The sequence below is a fragment of the Diabrotica virgifera genome, chromosome 2, assembly GCF_917563875.1.
Source record: "Diabrotica virgifera virgifera chromosome 2, PGI_DIABVI_V3a".
NCBI classification, from domain to species: Eukaryota; Metazoa; Arthropoda; class Insecta; order Coleoptera; family Chrysomelidae; genus Diabrotica; species Diabrotica virgifera.
The window spans coordinates 10,033,407-10,053,340 of record NC_065444.1 but is presented as its reverse complement, the minus strand read 5'-3'; the positions used below and the strand labels follow the sequence as shown (position 1 = coordinate 10,053,340).

At 29.4% G+C, this 19,934-nt stretch overlaps 1 protein-coding gene across 1 annotated transcript; it reads right to left on the bottom strand.

Annotated features, from left to right (window-relative positions):
• Positions 1–8,578: 8,578 nt before the first annotated feature.
• On the bottom strand, positions 8,579–9,219 carry LOC114324646 (dynein light chain roadblock-type 2). Its single transcript, XM_028272512.2, has 3 exons — positions 9,097–9,219; positions 8,962–9,040; positions 8,579–8,906 (listed from the first exon to the last, which is right to left on the bottom strand). Exons 1-3 carry the CDS (start codon positions 9,097–9,099, stop codon positions 8,695–8,697), a joined length of 294 nt encoding a protein of 97 aa, XP_028128313.1. The 5' UTR covers positions 9,100–9,219; the 3' UTR covers positions 8,579–8,694.
• Positions 9,220–19,934: the final 10,715 nt, after the last annotated feature.

Sequence of the window (19,934 nt, the reverse complement as noted above, 5' to 3'; positions counted from 1 at the left end):
GTTAATAGATCTTGGGCCTACCATTAAAAAAATATTACCTCCCTCATGAGACTTTTTTTATTCAGTTATTCATGTCGAGTCGGAAAACTTTTCTATTTTGGGAAATTTTCGGGAGGGTGGTAACTTAAATATAGAGGTTTTTAAACTTTGGTGCGTCCGACAGCAACTGGAGTACCCTTAAAAATTTGTCGGACAATATTACCAGTAAATTGTAAATATTTTTAACAAACAATCCTGCAAAAATTAGCTGTGAGGGTATACATTTTATGACTGATGCGTGCCCCCATATGGGGGGCGCACTATGGAGTCATATAGTTATATTAAAGTGTAATTGGATATTGAGGTCTTTAAAACACGCACAATTTTTCGAAATAGAGCAAGTGTTTTAAGGCCAGTTATCCACGAATACTTTACGCTATTTTTTTATTAGTTCACTTGTATCATGTATTATTACTACAAAAAAATTGAAATAAGAGCTAATAATGTAAAATGGTTTAATCTGTGATGTACCTTTTGTATACCTGTGTATACCTTTTGTTGTTATGGAAATGAGAAAAACCAGCAATGGTTACATTACTGGTTGTATATTGCTTAAAAATTAGTTCTAACATTGATTACTTAAATAGTAAAGCGGAATCGCGATTAATACCGCAAACATCGGAAGACGCTTATAAAAAAGAGTACAAGTTCATTAAATGGATGGAAGAGCAAAAGGCAACAGATACAGATGAACGAGTTGTGCTTGCTTACCTTCAGAAAATGGAACAGTACATGCCGTCGACTATGTGAGCTATCCATTCGAAATTGCAATGTTGAGGATAAACAAAAGGGTCGATTTAAAATAATTTCCTCTGATTTAAAAACGGATGTATAAATACTTCAAACAATACCAACTGTACTTTTCACATTCATATGAAATATGATTTTCAAATATTTGAATAAAGCTTTTTTGAAACATTTGTTGGTAATATTTTATTCACATTTTATTTATTTGAGGTATGTACTCCTGTCAGGTCAGATCAATATTTAAAACTCTTGATATATTGAGATGGTAACTTTGAAACACGCGCGTTTTTGAAAGTTGAATTTAAACACGCTGAGGCGTACTTTAAATAAGCAAAATGGGGTACTATGGTGGCTCCTAGCTTCTGAGCCACCTTAGTAAGATGTTTACTGAGATGCGGTGTATCCCAATACAGTACCAATAAAAATTATTTTTTTCCAGGATTGTTTGATAAAAATACTTACAATTTACTGGTAATATTGTCCGACAAATTTTTAAGAGTAATCCAGTTGTTGGACGCACCAAAGGTAAGAAACCTCTATTTACGAAATGTCCCCCTTCCGACTCGACATGAATGACTGAAAAAAAAGTCTCATGAAGGAGGTAACAATTTTTTTAATGGTTGGCCCAAAGACTATAAGAAGCGTTTACCTAAAATACGTTGGTGCTAAAAATATAATTGTTAGCTTTATACTATGTACAAGATTGGAGCGCCTCCACGATTTCCCGGTCGGAATGAATATGTGATTGTAATATAAGGTTGGTAGTTTCGTATGCGGGAAATTCTGGAGGTGTTCCAACTGCCGCTAGATGTTAATCGTTAATTTTTTAAATTAATATATGTATTGAAAACTCATAACTTAATCAAGTACAAACCATGAGAATTTAAAAAACACTTTTACTATTTTCATTTATTTTATATGTAATAGGTGTGTATGGAAATAGTGAGATGTCCGATATTAGTCGAAGTACAACAAAATTATACATAAATCATTAAAGGAGTTCATCGAAACTTGATGGAAATTAAATACCTATATCGGTATTTCATGAAAATTATATAACGTTAAACACGACATTTGCAAGATCAAACATCTCTTGACAACACAAGTTATTTACAGATCATCAATATATTCAATAATATACTCTCTATCCATTTACTTTCTAACTAATTTCTTCCAACGGTGTCGTATAAATATCTTTGCGTCTGTCCATATGACTCCTCTTCTCTCCAATATCTTTCCGATTACGTCATCCCATGCCTGTCTTGGTATTTGCCTTTTTGGTTTTCAATATTGTTGCTCTCAAAAAAATAAAAACACTACTCACTTGTATGGTATCCTTCATCCGGTGTAAATGACCCCACTAACTCATGTGTGTGTTCTATAAACTCCAATGTGGATTTTATTCTCAGTTCGTTCCTTACATCTGCGTTGCTTTCTCTATCCATTGTGGTAACACCTTTAGCTCTTCTTAAAAACACCATCTCTATAGTGATAGCTCTTTATCTTTCCTGTATCTTGCTCTTTGATGGAAAAGTTTTAACTTGTTCCATTTTTGTTCCTTCAATTTCTATATCAAGTTCTTCTCTTGTTTCTGCTATGTGCATAAGTTTTGTTTTGTTGATATTTATATTCATTCCGTTTTCAGTAAGTACATACTTCTTTCCATATTTCCAAATTATTCTGAAGTTAAAGAAAAGAGAATTCCAAATACAGAATCCATTATTAAAAATAATAATAGACAATAGTTTAAATCTGAAACTTTCCTTATTAGAACCCCTTTCTGTTAACATCCTAAATCTCTGCCTTTTACAATTATAAGACATAGAGCCGACGAATATAGAAAGCGAAAAGGATTCTACAATATGCAATCACATTCCGCTTTCAGTCGTCTAGGAAAAGGTACGAAAAAAGGTTTCTAGTAGTCCAGTATTCTGAAGTTATTTTTCAGTTTTTGCAATTGACAACAGATCGTCAGCAAATATTCCTTCAGAGATTTCTATACTCAACATTCAGATTTTTTACTCCTTGTTGTGCATTTCTTAATAAATTCGTCCATAAGTATTAGAAGTAGTGTTGGGCTAAGCGTTCCTCCCTGTCTTAAAACTCCATTTTTTGTAAACGTATCTGATGTTGCATTACGGCATTGTTGTTCTCATTGTATATTTTTTTGTATCATTCTCAGTAACTTGTCCATTCCTTTTTCTCTTAGTATTTTAAACAGTTTCTGTGTTGGAACTTTATTGAAGGCTTTTTCGAGGTCAAGAAATGCTATGTATATTTTCTTTTTCTCTTGCACGCTTTTTGTGTTATCTGTTTTAAAGTAAATATATGATCCTGTATACTCCTACCACTTCTCAATCTACATATCAAAACATAATAAAAACTAGAAATAGCTGCATTAGTTCAGTTACCTATCCAAAAATGTAATAATTTAGGTTTATGATTCAGAAAATATTTAAAGACGATACTGTAGTGTAGATGTTAATTGTATACTATACTACAATCAGAAACAACGCAATACTAGCCGATATTGAATATTCAAATCATTATTTAAAGAATAGACAATCATATTTTTGAATTGCACGATTTTGGAACACTATATTTTATAAACTTGTCTTCTGTTTTGTGTTCGGTTCATGAAAATAAAATTTATTCGTGCAGATATAGTAGTAAATGTGTATAATTTTGTTGTAGTTTGATGTCAAGCTCCGTTAATAATATTAATCTACCTCATTTTGCAACATTTCATGCTGTACAATCAGCTAGTCATAGTTTTTAAGAAGATATCATTAATTTTTTATAAAATGTAATGTAAAAAGGAGTAATATATTTTACCGACAGTTATGTATATAAAATATTTAAGTATTTTAAAGACATATGTACAGACTATATTTTTATACAAATTATAGTATTATTTATATCTGAACTGAATTTTTTTATACTCCCAACTTTGATCCCACAACCACAACAGCACTAATAAGTTATCCTTTTATACAAGTACAAGACAATTGAGGCTATCAGAGCAACAGTGGCCAACAAGCCCAAAAACGAAGTTTTGAGATAAATGCAATCTTTGCATTCGTATTTCAAGCATATTTGATAAGGCAACAAAAAATTATGTAGCGCCATCTAGCCAAATATAGAGAGAGGTAGGTTTCGCAAGCGTTTCTGGCGCCTGTGTGCAAAAAAGATTTTGGCGCCCCTTAAGGCATTTTGAATCATGTTTTTTATGTATTTTTTTGACACTAGGTAGGTAGTTGCTTGAAATAAAGCAAAAAACTGAACTTTAGAAGTCATATTCATAGTCCATTCACCCACGGTCAAATATTGCAAAACCTCCGAATTCTAAAGAACCACTTGGATCGACATGAAATTTGGCACACACATAGCTAACAAGTCAAAGAAAAAAGTGGTATTGTGCTGATGTGTCATTTGCCCTGGATGTGAGTTTCACCCCTTCTCGGGGGTAAAAAACCATAAGTTCAAAAAAATCCGGAATCTTTGTTGCTGATTAATTTCATTTGGGATGCTAATTAGGGGGTGATTTTTACGAATTTTTTACAAAAAAATAAGGGAACAACTTTATTTTGACCGTAACTTACTTACTTTTGATGCTAGAAACTTTTTTAAAATGCAAAATAAACCTTTTTTAAACACTTTTAAAAAGTTTTAATGAGTTTTACCCGAAAAGTGCTTAATTTTTTTTATTATTTCACGTTGAAATATTCGATTTGGAATTTGACGAATAAGAACCTAATTTTCATTAGCTGCAAATTTGCTTCTGCTGGGTTTACCGATACTTCATAAATATACGCCATTTTTTCACTTTTTTGTAAGCTATATTTTTGCTAGGATTATTTTTTTCGATAAAATACATACTTTTTGAGTTATTCGCGAAAAACGGGGTTTTTTTGTTGAGGAATGAACATATTCACTCACAAATAACTCAAAAAGTATTGACAGTTAAAAAAAATCTATAGAACCAAAGTTGCTTAGAATTAGTCAATTTATCCAATTCCGAACTTATTTTGAACGTATGTTTTTTTCACCCCCGAGAGGGGGTAAAACTCACCCCCATGCGGCAAAAGTTATGGGCACAAGATCACTTTTTTTTCTTTGACATATTTATATTAGCTATGTGTACCTATGCCAAATTTCACGTCAATACGCGGTTACAATATAAGCAGTTCTTTAACATTCGCAACAAAAACCGTGAGTAAATGGACTATTATTTTGTACACTAAACTATCAAAATGATCCAAACAGAATAAAATCATCCCAACCATGAAAGTTTCTTTCGACCAATCCATCTCTTTCCCTCCACTTATCCTTGTATTAAAGGCGAATTAGATGGTATTTAGGTCCTTAATTATATGTCCGAAGTATTCTGATTTTCTCCTCCTTTTCTCCTATTTATACCTAATCCTATTTAATTTCTCAACTTTTATTTTAAAATTAACTTGTTTGTTTTTTTTAATTATTTTGCAATTTTGGACCCCGGGTTTTGGCGCCCGTGTTCATTGCACACTTTGCACATATGGTAGCCGCGGCCCTGCCCCTGTTAATCCGAAGATTTAATGTTGCTGCTTTTGTTGGTATATTAATCTCAAAGTGCTCAATTTGTGGCTTATTAGGCCACTGTTGCTGTAAGGAAACAATTTAGAACACAAGAAGAACTGTAGAGTTACAAGAAATAAAGACCTTAACGAGTAAAATATTTTATGACGAATTGTAACAAGCAGTAGATTAAGCTAGAGGGAAGATAATAATACTGGGGATTTTAATGCTCGAATGGGCAACCAAATACTACCCGGAATTAAGCAAAAATGTAATGAGAATGTTATTAACTATAATGGGGAACTGATGATAAACTTCTACACAAATAATTAACTTTAATAACTAATCATGTAACAATCAACACATTTTTGACTTCAAAGACCAACACAAATATATATTCATTAACACCCATGGATAAAGTTCTATAATAGATTATGTTATGACTAACAGAGATATACAGTAGGAACAATGAAAGAATACCCATGAACGAACATATAAAACACGCTGTATTTTCCTGTCACCGTGTCACACAAAAAATTGGCCAGCGCAAGTACATGTAATAATTATTGTTACATGTACTTGCACTGGACAATTTTCTTTGTGACACGGTGACAGGAAAATACAGCGTGTTTTATATGTTCGTTCATGGGTATTCTTTCATTTTTCCGACTGTACAGTATGTCCCTGTAAGTTGTATCCATAAGGAAAACTTTTATTATTAATTTTACGAAAAAAAGTTATTCTTCATAAAAAGCTCTGCATGGTCCAAAACCTAAGATTCAACCATCAAATATAAAATTTTATGAATATTATAGGAGGTATGTCAAAAAGTTTGAATTTCACTCAAGAGTAGCTTTATTTTTCACAATATTGAAAATTGCTATTATGAAAAGTTATTTGGAATTAAAAACTATATTCTAATATGCAATTACATCCTTCTAATTGAAATTTTTTTTTTAAATTATGGAAACATTTTCAGTTATTTCAATTCTGATAACTCTTTTATTACTAATTTTACGAAAAAAGTGATTCTTAATAAAAAGTTCTGCATGGTCTGAAACCTAAAATACAACCATCTTATGACAAATTTTATCAATTTTATACAAGGTATGTCAAAAAATATGAATTTGGCTCAAGAGTAAAATATACCTTTATTTTTCACAATATCGAAAATTGTTATTATGAATAGCTGTTAAGAATTAAAAACCATGTTTCAGTATGTAATAACATCCTTCTAATTGAAATATTTTGAACTATAAAGGTACTTTACTTTTGATCTAAATTTATCTTTTTTGACATACCTCGTATAAAATTGACATAAGATGAAGATGGTTGTATTTTAGGTTTTAGAGTATTTTAGACCATGCAGAACTTTTTATTAAGAATCACTTTTTTCGTAAAATTAATAATAAAAGAAAATAAAAAGGAAAAGATTCCTCTCATTGGCTGTATACCATAATAAAAAACTTACTAAGGAAGTAAAACTTCGCTTGTAGGTAAATGGTATATAAATTTTTATTAAAATTTTATCTAAAATGATCCAAATTGGATAAAAGTGGGTACATCTATAGTCTGTCAGTTTGAAGCCAAGATGAAGACCACATTATAATAATGCTGCATATTTAAATCCTTTTAACATCAACTTATTGTCGACATTGTTGTAGCCGAAATGGCATAATTATTGTAAAATGAAGGTCTTTTGACCTATCTATGTAGCTAGTTCCAACTACTTTGGATCTAAAGTTTCTACCACCTGATGATGGACTGATTGGTCCAAAAACGTTTGTGTGATTTTGTACTATGGATGTACCCACTTTTATCCAATTTGGATCATTTTAGATAAAATTTTAATAAAAATTTATATACCATTTACCTACAAGCGAAGTTTTACTTCCTTAGTAAAAAATAATAGTTATTAGAATTAAAACTACTGAAAATGTTAGTTATCCATAATTTTTCAAACAAAAAATTTTCAATTAGAAGGATGTAATTGCATATTGGAATATAGTTTTTAATTCCAAACAACTTTTCATAATAGCAATTTTCAATATTGTGAAAAATAAAGCTACTTTACTCTTGAGTGAAATTCAAACTTTTTGACATACCTCGTATAATATTCATAAAATTTGATATCTGAAGGTTGAATCTTAGGTTTTTGACCATACAGAGCTTTTTATGAATAACTTTTTTTCGTAAAATTAATAATAAAAAAATTTTCCATATGGATATAACTTACAGGGACATATTTTACATCTAGCAAAAATAATCGAAGTAGATGCCTCAACTAGCCAGAGATGTAGGTAGTGACAGTAGCACCAACACAAACAAAAATCAGAGTCGAAAGACAACATACCATATTGCAAAATACTTGTACAGAAAAATAATATCAGAGGTTTCTGAGAATGGAATATTAGGAAACAATAACATATACAATAGGAAAAACTGAAACATAATATGATTAATGCAGCAACAGAATTACTTGGAGAGAGGAAATAATAGAATAGAAATAAACGAACACAAAGTAATGAGTAACAAACGAAACAGACATACAATAACTATGTATAAACGAATCCATAATGAAACGAATACTTTAGTCAAAGAAGTAAGCGAACAGAGCTTCTCAAAACAGATGTAACAATTCTTCTACGGAACTCAAAAGAAATGTGAAGGATGATCAGAGCACAAAGAAAACAGACGATAGAACTAATAAAAACGAAATACTTTTAGAAGGAGATATAAGAAGAAAATTTTCAATCCCATTTGCTAAAGGTAGCGATAATGAACCATCAACACCAGAAGTAACAACAAAAGAAGAAATAATCTGAAGGTGGAGAGGTGAAGGAAGCATTAAAGAAATTAAAAGTAGAAAATCACCAGGACAGGACAGCGTACCGAATGAAGTATGGTGGACCAGATCTGACGAAACTATTAAAACTAATCCAGAAAATATTAGAACATAACAGAAGAATAAAGATCAAGGCATACTCTTCGAAAAGTGAGACAAATCTGACCCAGATAATTACAACAAGGAAGGTCCACCAGTTATTTAGAGGTATTGACTGTTTTTCTCGAAAGTGACTGGATCAAATTATTTGAAATTTTAACCCATTCTGGTTGCCGTAGTCATATAACTCCAAGAGAAAAAAAGCCCATTCTGGTTACTAAGGTATCATTTCCATAGTAACATAGCTTAAATACGCAAATACAAACTAAAACTAGTAAAATTAAAACAATATTTCCTAAATTATGGTATATTTATAATATAAAAAACATAAATCATAACTGGACTGAAGATTATAATGTATTTTAATAATTTAAATATAAAAAAATTTATTAGCACATCATCTCCCATCAATCTGTAGGATTCTGCACAACTATAAGTATAAACTCCTTATCCGGAGCTACCATTATTTCATGTTTCTTTGATCTAATTCTTAAAAATGTAAGGTCATTGGATGGATCCAAATCTCTAACAACACTTCTAGCTTTATCTGCTAAAGAACTTATTAATCCAGCATATTGCACCGTTGTTGTATTATCCAAAGTAGTTTTTATTGGAACTCCTAAAAACGAATTAATTTGATCCTCTCATCATCATCCAAGAAAGAAATGACTTACCTTCTGAGTTCACTACAATGGTTCCAACAATTCCCTTGTGGGATTGGATCCTCTTCATGGTCTCTTCTACTTCTTGAGCCTGTAAAAGAATTATATTTAAAACATTTTGTCTATATTAATCCAACAAATACATACCATTTTTCTTTTTGAGTATTTTAATTTTCTCCTCAAAACTACAAAACTTCAAAATAAACGTCAAAGTCAAATATATCAATGACTCATATTATTTTCTATCCTTTTCTATCATAATGAATTAAAAAGAAAGAAAATCAATTAAAGAACTGTTGGCTAACCTGATGATAATACCCACTTCACAAGACAAAATACAGCTTTAAATGTCAATCTATGAAATAATTTTTTATTAGTCTGATTATCAGAATAGGCCATTTTTGGGAAAAGTTATTTACCAGCAATTTTATTGCTGGAATCGAATCTTATGATTGTATATTGGGATAAACCGTAATCGTACCCCTTCCTAACTGCCAAAGTGTCATGGCCGCCGTCGGGACCTATTGTGCTGACATTTACAATGTTTACATATAGAAAAGTTTGTTTTTTTCTGCTTATAATGCCGTTTTCTAAAGATATTAATGAACAAAATCGATTTGCTAACAATATTTAATATATTTTAAATGTGCTAAAATTGGATTCAACAGCAAAAGTCGCATAAATAACATATAAATGACGAATTTGTTTACCTATTACAAATGGGGTTATGTGGTTGTAACTGTTTATTTTGGGAATAAAATGAAAATGATCAATTAAACGACTGGAAAACTGTAAGTATTACAATTAAAACATGTTTATCCTATCACAAGAGTTCACTTCATTTTAAGAAAGCTAATTATTATTATACAATAGACATTTATAAACTGCCATGTACTTTTAAGGTTACTTTTGATCTGTTTTCAAAGCTTATGATTAAATGTTACCTCTTTATTAATTAGATTTGCCAACAAAAGATGCATGATTAAGGCCAAATGCAATTCCTTTGCTAAAGTCATAAAAAAAGTACAAATACAGTTAAAAAAATTATTTTAAAAAGGTCTCTCAAAAGACATGAAAATTATACAACAACTCAAAAAACTAGAGAATGTAAAGAAAGCCAGGTTATTGGAAATGGAATTCCTGTTTAATTGAAAGCCAGTAAACTATCCAAGACTTTTCAGAATCAAATGTGTCAACTTGTAAAACGATTCTTCTGACATTTTTAGTAAAAACCAGATTATCCTCAAGAAAAATTCTGTTTTAAGTGAAACTCAAAGTCATATATATAAATATAATTTTGTGAATGTGTCATCTTTGAATGAAACAAATTTTTTACCTAAACAAATAAATGTTTGGATCTAATTAAAAACAATGCTGAATCAAGTACAGTAGAAATACAATCCTTTGAACTTCTAAATGTGATTGTTAAAAGTGTCGAGATAGCTACTGCATAGGGATTCGAAAGGGATAGACTTGTTATGAACGCACTTGATCATGTACTTCTTACTGTTATAAAGTTGAAACAAAACTTATTTTATGCTTTCTTATCAGTCACTTTTAATTGTGTATCAACTTTACGTGGTACATCGTGCAAAAATTGCTAAAATGCAAACATTATATTTATTTTCTGTGTTACATTGGATACTATGATTGAATGTCTTCCTCTTTTAGATAGTGAAGTGAAGAACATCTTGAAGTTCCAATGATGTTTCAAGATGAGATAAATCGAAATAATGGTTGTATGTTAGAAGGACAGAGAATACGAAGAAATGTTATTGTGCATACTTAGTGTAGTGAAATACAAACTTCAAACATTATAATATATTTTTTTATTTCAAACATTTCATATGATTATGAAAGAACATCTTCCTCTTTAAAACAATGAAGAAGTGAAGAACATAATAAAGTTCCAACGAAAATGATTCCAGATGAGGAAAATCGAAATAATGGTTGTATGTTACGTGTATAGAGAATACGAAGAAATGTTATTGCTGCAAACTTAGTGTAGTGAATTAAAAACTTATTGTCAAATACAAATCAATTTATTTCATACTTTTATAATATATAGTGGTACAATTTTATGTGTTCAAATAAAAATATTAATAAATAAAATACAATAAACACAAATCATGTATATCTTACAATGAATTACAAAATCAAAAATTAATTACAAAAATATCAAAATAAATCTAAAATATTAAAAAGTAACCCATAATTTTTATAGTACCTACATACTTTGGTTGGTACTCTAATAATTTGGAAATCCATTAAAGTTTGTAGATGGAAATTGCAGGTATCTAAAAAATATATAAAGTAACTCAACAATCTCTTTTCAATTAGGGTTGCAGTTGATAAAGATGAATGACCCTTGCTCGGGAAATCAAATGTATCTAAAAAAAATTAAGTAACAGCTTTCTAACAAAACAATCTTAGCACTAAACGGAAACAAAGATACTGGTAAGTATTAAAACATTTTTTGAAAAATCTTTCTGAAAGTGAAAATAAAGACTACTCTCTATGGGAACAACTAAAACTGGGTATGCTTTACAAAAAAATGTATCCAGAACAAACTTCTTCTCTATAAGGCAATACTACTACAAGTCTGGATGTACAGGATTTAATTCTGGGGAACTGCCAGTAACACATAATATGCAAAGACTACAAAGATCCCAATCCAAAGTCTTTCATGATGTCCGATTTTTTTAGTACCACTACCAAATATCACGCTAAACTTAAAATTCTTACAATGAAGATAGCTAAAGCTTGAGTACACATAGATAGATCCAACCAAATAAATAAAAACAATTAATGTATGTAAAATGTATGTTAGTCTTCTTCCACTTGCAGAAGATATTTTCAGTTGTTTGTGCCACTGTGAACTTAAGATCTCTAATATTAACCGATGATAAATTTATGAAAACTAATTTTAAATATTAAAAACTTTCAGAGATATTTCAATTTTCGAAACATCTTATAAAAGAGTGAAAAATATTCAGAGACACCTTACAGCCATAAACCAGTAAAACTAAAATATTTAATGTTTTTGTATAAATTAATATTAATATTTATGAACTTTTTAAATATATCTTTAAAAATTTTATGATAAATAAAATGTTTTTGAGTAAAGGCAATATTTTTTTGTATGGTAATAGAAAAGATTAATATTTGAAATCATATACAGCATCACATTTTATAAATTATAATCTTTTTATTATAAAAATAGTAATACCGTGTGTCTACGGATGGGGTGCCCAAGAGGAAAAACTTTTTTATTTTCAATTTTAGCGAAAAATGTCATTCTTGATAAAAACTTTTGCTTGTTCTAAAACCCCATAAAATGAACTAAAATTCAAGTTTTTCAAATCCTGCTTATTTTTATAGCCAATTTTATGTAAATCCCTATAAATTTTTGCACTAAGTTCGAAATTGTAACAATAATAACTTGGGAGAACAACCCTTTCACTTCTCTGGATTACGAAGCCAGACTTTGTCGTTCTCCTTGAATCATCCAATTATTTATTAATTAAATAATTATTAATACAACAATTTTAATAATGAAATTTATCACAAGATAAATTCTTTATTGATAGCTTAACATTGTCAAAAAAATTGACAATTCGCAAATTATTTATCGAAGTTGATAGTTACTAAGCTACATTGTGGCTTGGCAACACTAGATTATTGTTAAGATTTCAAACTTAGTGCAAAAATTTACATAAAATAGGGATTTACATAAAATTGGCTACAAAATTAAGCAGGATTTAAAAAACTTGAATTTTATTTCGTTTTATGGGGTTTTAGAACAAGCAAAACTTTTTATCAATAATGACATTTTTCGCTAAAATTGAAAATAAAAAAGTTTTTCCTCTTGGGCACCCCAACCGTGGACACACTGTATATAATTATAATACTAAAATCACAATAAATATGCACTAGAAAGAAACAAACACAAGACATGATGAATGTTATGAGGAGCACTCACAAATCATGATTTACAAAGTTTATACATTGTAAATCATGATTCGGGAGTGCTATTTGTATCATTCAACATGTCTTGGGTTGTTTATTTCTGGTGCATCTTTATTGTGAGTTTAGTATAAGAGAATTACAAGTTTTATGTTAAATCTTCTGAATCAAATTTTTGTTAGGTATCATGTCACTCTTACTAATTTTATCCCATAAACACTTTGAACACACATTTTTTAGTTCCATGACTGTTATCAATTGTTGGATATCATATTGGCTACCATATTCGCTATTGTGGCTTTATTGACAGCAGCTCTAACTAATGATGATGGAGTCGATTTTCCATACTATGGTCTTAGATTGTTCAGCTATGATTGTGAGATTCTACCAGAACCACATTTACCTTGGATCTTTCTCTGAATTATCAAATGCAAAAGTTCATATTTTTTAGGGTGTTTCATACCTAAGTATTATTGACCTAAGTATTCCAGCTTGTGTCTCTTTAGTCAAATGGAAATTATTATATGAAACTCTACAAGAACACATTCATATTATAATCAATTAAGTATATTAATTTTAATCACAAATGTTTATTGGTTGAGAGAGTGACTTTTTTACTTATGCTCAATCAAATATTTTTACTATTTTCTGTTAGTTTTTTAATAGTTATTTATGATATAAGTGTTAAAAGTACACATTTAAGGCACGCATGTGAAAGTCTGCAATTCACATGAGTGCCTTAAAAATGTACTTTTTAACACACATATCATACAATATTTTTTCTGCAAACGTAATTACAGAATAATATCTACAAAAACTTTTTTCTACAACCGTGTTAAAAATTCAATTTTTAGCACTCCATAAGAGCATTAAAAATGCTACTTTAAGGCACAAGTGCTTTAAAATTTTTATGGCACTGCAATTCGTATTGACCGTATAGACAATTTTGATGTAATGTCACAAAAATATAAAAATGGAATGTCAGTCAAGTTCAAGTAAAAGTTTTTGTAGATATTGTCCTGTAATTACGTTTGTAGAAAAAATATTGTATGATATGCGTGTTAAAAAGTACATTTTTAAGGCACTCATGTGAATTGCAGAACTCGCTATCGCTCATTCTGCAAACTTTCACATGCGTGCCTTAAACGTGTACTTTTAACACTTATACAGTACGTAAATCGTTCAGCTGGACATAGGGAACATACATTGTACATATTTAGATACATAAATACATACATTGTATTATATTGAGACAATTGTGGCAACTAAGCTCTCTAGATGACATGATGGTTGTTAGCATTAAGGGGCATTAACCTCAAAATTGACAACTCTGGCACAAATAAACGTCAAAATATTACAATGTAGTAGCTAAATATTTTTGGCCTAAGGGAATGGGAAAACGGTTTAGTTTTGAAATTAGTTTTTAAAAATAAATATTTTAAAAATTAAAGTAAACTTATTAACTCATTAATCATAAACTTTGTTTTCGATTTAATTATGGACATCCTTGCTTCAAAAATCACTCATTCTATTCGTTCTAACAGCCCTATTACACCAAAAACTCGTACTCGAACAGAAGCTTCAACTAACACAGGTTACCGCAGTTGCCACAATTCTCTCAATGTATAATCCCTATGTCCAGCCGAACGATTTACGTACTGTATCATAAATAACTATTACTTGAACTGACATTCCATTTTTATATTTTTTTGACATTACATCAAAATTGCCTATACAGTCAATACGAACTGCAGTGCCATAAAATTTTTAAAGCACTAGTGCCTTAAGGTAGCGTTTTTAACGCTTGCATAAAGTGCTGAAAGTTGCATTTTTAACACGGTTGTAGAAAAAATAAATTTTATGTATATTTTATCTAAAAAAGTATTTAAGCACTTAAATATTTTTTCAAAAATAGAATATTTTTATGAACTTCTTTAATTCTTTTTTATTTTAACTTTAATGCAATCTGTTATCATTATAACAATATGACAGATATAAAAAATGACACAGTGGGAACTACACTCAGGGGTGAGAACTCTTTACATATTTATATTAATTTAGTCTACATTACCATATTTCTGACTTTTTTACAAATTAGTAACTACTATTTACTTCCCAGTGGTGTAGAGATCTGTAACTTTTCTTAACCCTCTAGTGCCCTAGTTTGCCTCAAGGCGGACCATAATAAAAATTTCCATGCTTACTATTTAAGTATTTTATAGCTGCAATACCGAAACCAGCCTCTGGACTAGATCAGATAAGCATCCAGCTTTTAAAAGTTTGGGTGATCAGACAGATTTTTACCCTATAATTTTCAGTTTAGCATGATATTTGGTAGTGGTACTAAAAACATCGGACATCATAGAAGACTTCGGATTAGAATCTTAATAGTTTTTGCATATTTGTATTACTGGCAGTTCCCCAGATTTAAATCCTGTACATCCAGACTTGTCGTAGTATTGCCTTATAGAGAAGAAGTTTGTTCTGGATACATTTTTTTGTAAAGCATGCCCAGTTTTAGTTGTTCCCATAGAGAGTAGTCTTTATTTTCACTTTCAGAAAGATTTTTCAAAAAATGTTTTAATACTTACCATTATCTTTGTTTCCGTTTAGTGCTAAGATTGTTTTGTTAGAAAGCTGTTACTTAATTTTTTTTTAGATACATTTGATTTCCCGAGCAAGGGTCATCTTTATCAACTGCTACCCTAATTAAAAAGAGATTGTTGAGTTACTTTATATTATTATATTTTTTAGATACCTGCAATTTCCATCTACAAACTTTAATGGATCTCCAAATTATTAGAGTACCAACCAAAGTATGTAGGTACTATAAAAATTATATGTAACTTTCTAATATTTTAAATTTATTTTGATATTTTTGTAATTAATTTTTGATTTTGTAATTCATTGTAAGATATACATGATTTGTGTTTATTGTATTTTATTTATTAATATTTTTATTTGAACACATATAAAATTATATCACTATATATTATAAAAGTATGAAATAAACTGATTTGTATTTGACAATAAGTTTTTAATTCACTACACTAAGTTTGCAGCAATAACATTTCTTCGTATTCTCTATACATGTAACATACAACCATTATTTCGATTTTCCTCATCTGGAATCATTTTCGTTGGAACTTTATTATGTTCTTCACTTCTTCATTGTTTTAAAAAGAAAGATGTTCTTTCATAATCATATGAAATGTTTGAAATCAAAAAATATATTATAATGTTTGATGTTTGTATTTCACTACACTAAATATGCAGCAATAACATTTCTTCATATTCTCTGTCCTTCTAACATACAATTATTTCGATTTACCTCATCTTGAAACATCATTGGAACTTCAAGATGTTCTTCACTTCACTATCTAAAAGAGGAAGACATTCAATCATATTATCCAATGTAACACAGAAAATAAATATAATGTTTGCATTTTTAGCAATTTTTGCACGATGTACCACGTAAAGTTGATACACAATTAAAAGTGACTGATAAAAAAGCATAAAATAAGTTTTGTTTCAACTTTATAACAGTAAGAAGTACATGATCAAGTGCGTTCATAACAAGTCTATCCCTTTCGAATCCCTATGCAGTAGCTATTTCAACACTTTCAACAATCACATTTAGAAGTTCAAAGGATTGTATTTCTGTAACTGTACTTGATTCAGCATTGTTTTTAATTAGATCCATACATTTAATTGTTTAGGTAAAAAAATTGTTTCATTCAAAGATGACACATTCACAAATATGACTTTGAGTCTCACTTAAACAGAATTTTTCTTGAGGATAATCTGGTTTTTACTAAAAATTTCAGAAGAATCGTTTTTACAAGTTGACACATTTGATTCTGAAAAGTCTTGGATAGTTTACTGGCTTTCAATTAAACAGGAATTCCATTTCCAATAACCTGGCTTTCTTTACATTCTCTAGTTTTTTGAGTTGTTGTATATTTTCATGTCTTTTGAGAGACCTTTTTAAAATAATTTTTTTAACTGTATTGGTACTTTTTTTATGACTTTAGCAAAGGAATTGCATTTGGCCTTAATCATGCATCTTTTGTTGGCAAATCTAATTAATAAAGAGGTAACATTTAATCATAAGCTTTGAAAACAGATCAAAAGTAACCTTAAAAGTACATGGCAGTTTATAAATGTCTATTGTATAATAATAATTAGCTTTCTTAAAATGAAGTGAACTCTTGTGATAGGATAAACATGTTTTAATTGTAATACTTACAGTTTTCCAGTCGTTTAATTGATCATTTTCATTTTATTCCCAAAATAAACAGTTACAACCACATAACCCCATTTGTAATAGGTGAACAAATTCGTTATTTATATGTTATTTATGCGACTTTTGCTGTTGAATCCAATTTTAGCACATTTAAAATATATTAAATATTGTTAGCAAATCGATTTTGTTCACTAATATCTTTAGAAAACGGCATTATAAGCAGAAAAAAACAAACTTTTCTATATGTAAACATTGTAAATGTCAGCACAATAGGTCCCGACGGCGGCCATGACCCTTTGGCAGTTAGGAGGGGGTACGATTACGGTTTATCCCAATATTAATAATATAGATATGCAAAGTCCGCAGATAGTTGCTAATTTTTTTTATAAACAAAATGGCGCCCAAAAATCGTGTTTGTTTCAATTTTTGCTCTATAACTCCAAAGATTTTAACTTTAGACCAAAAACACTCAAATAAAAATTCACCGCAATTACATTCTGCATAGAGACGTGTTTTTTCCGATTTACTTCGACGAAAACTTTCCCCGGAAAAAGCGAGTTTTTCCAACAAAATCTTTAATTTTCAACTAAACTTTTAGATAAGTAGTTGTTAATCAATAATTAAATAACTTGGTAACGTAAAAGCCCTTTCCGTATACCTATATTATAATTCCAGAAGCCGATGGATATTGAATGAACAGTTTAGCAACAATTGAAATGTTAATTAAAAATTTTACGGTCGCTATAATAACGACAATAATTATGATGCATAAGAATAACTACGATTCTTTCATAAAAAGACACTATACCTATCTAATGTACCTTACAGAATTGAAATTGGACTATTTAAGCGGCCTCAGGAATATTTTAAAATTATAAACAATTTTTTGGCTTATAAACAAACAGAATATCTCGGGAAATATTAAACTAAATTAAATTGTGAAAACGGTATTCGAAAGACAGTGGCAGGACGCTTCTTTTAAAAGAAAAAAGTTTAATTATGACGAGTGGTTCCTGAGATACAACCGGTCAAAGTTGACCGAAATTTACGGCAAAAATATAAACAATAAGATCATAATTTTCAAACCATCACCTTTTTATTTTTGTCCTCTTTTTCCACACCAATTTTCATATCTTTAAAATCCTCATAACATATATTATTATAATAAAAAATATCGATAATACGTGTGAAAATTGCCAAAAATAGCAAAATTCCAATCAAAAATTAGGTTGGAGAAAATGTAACCCTCAAAGTTCAAAATCGGTATACGTTAAAAAATGCATTTTCTTGGCTTCCCATGGAGCAAATTTCCTTCATTCTTTTTTTGTTCCCAAGTAACTCGAATAGAGCCATCGAACTACGCATTATTAAATGTCGAACTTGCTTTTGTTTTGTTATAATAAATTAATTTATAACACAATATTTTAATTTGTTTAAATAAAAATTGTTTAAATAATTATTATACAGCTTTCAAATGAGAATATTTATGTTTTTAACTTTAAAAGGTACACTTGTAGTAAGTTTATCTAAAAAAAAAAGCCTACAACTGGTAAAAATATGTAATTTTCTGTTCTTATAAATAAATTAATCTATTATAACGAAACAAAAGCAAGTTTGACATTTAATAATGCTTTATATAGTTCGATGGCCCTACTCGAGTTATTAGGGAACAAAAAAAGAATGAAGGAAATTGCTCCATGGGAAGCCGAGAAAATGCATTTTGTTAACGTATACCGATTTTGAACTTTGAGGGTTACATTTTCTCCAACCTAATTTTTGATTGGAATTTTGCTATTTTTGGCAATTTTCACACGTATTATCAATAGTTTTTATTATAATAATATATGTTATGAGGATTTTAAAGATATGAAAATAGGTGTGGAGAAATAGGACAAAAATAAAAAGGTGATGGTTTGAAAATTATGATCCTATTGTTTATATCTTTGCCGTAAATTCCGGTCAACTTTGACCGGTTGTATCTCAGGAACCACTCGTCATAATTAAACTTTTTTTCTTTTAAAAGAAGCGTCCTGCCGCTGTCTTTCGAATACCATTTTAACAATTTAATTTAGTTGAATATTTCCCGAGATATTCTATTTGTTTATAAACCAAAAAATTGTTTATAATATATAATTATATGTAGGTATAGTGTCTTTTTATGAAAAAATCATAGTTATTTTTATGCATCATAATTATTGTCGTTATTATAGCGACCGTAAATTTTTAATTAACATTTTAATTGTTGCTAAACTTTTCATTCACTTTCCATGGAATTATAATATACCTATGCAGAAAGGGCTTTTACGTTACCAAGTTATTTAATTATTGATTAACAACTACTTATCTAAAAGTTTAGTTGAAAATTAAAGATTTTGTTGAAAAAACCCGCTTTTTCCGGGGAAATTTTTCGTCGAAGTAAATCGGAAAAAACACGTCTCTATGCAGAATTTAATTGCGGTGAATTTTTATTTGGGTGTTTTTGGTCTAAAGTTAAAATCTTTGGAGTTATAGAGCAAAAATTGAAAAAACACGATTTTCGGGCGCCATTTTGTTTATAAAAAAAGTAGCACACTATCTGCGGACTTTGCATATCTATATTATTAATACATACAATAATAAGATTCGATTCCAGCAATAAAATTGCTGGTAAATAACTTTTCCTTGTATTTTGCTAATTAGCCCAGAGTATATGTATGGTACAATAAAAACGTATATAATTATTTTATATTAATTTTATGTGTATCTTAAACTTGTTTGTAAATATTTAATTGAA

Excerpts from the sequence above, each read along its gene's own strand:
- LOC114324646 (XM_028272512.2), bottom strand. Across the intron at positions 8,907-8,961 it reads CATTGTAGTGAACTCAGAAG|GAGTTCCAATAAAAACTACT; the intron begins GTAAGTCATTTC and ends ATTCGTTTTTAG.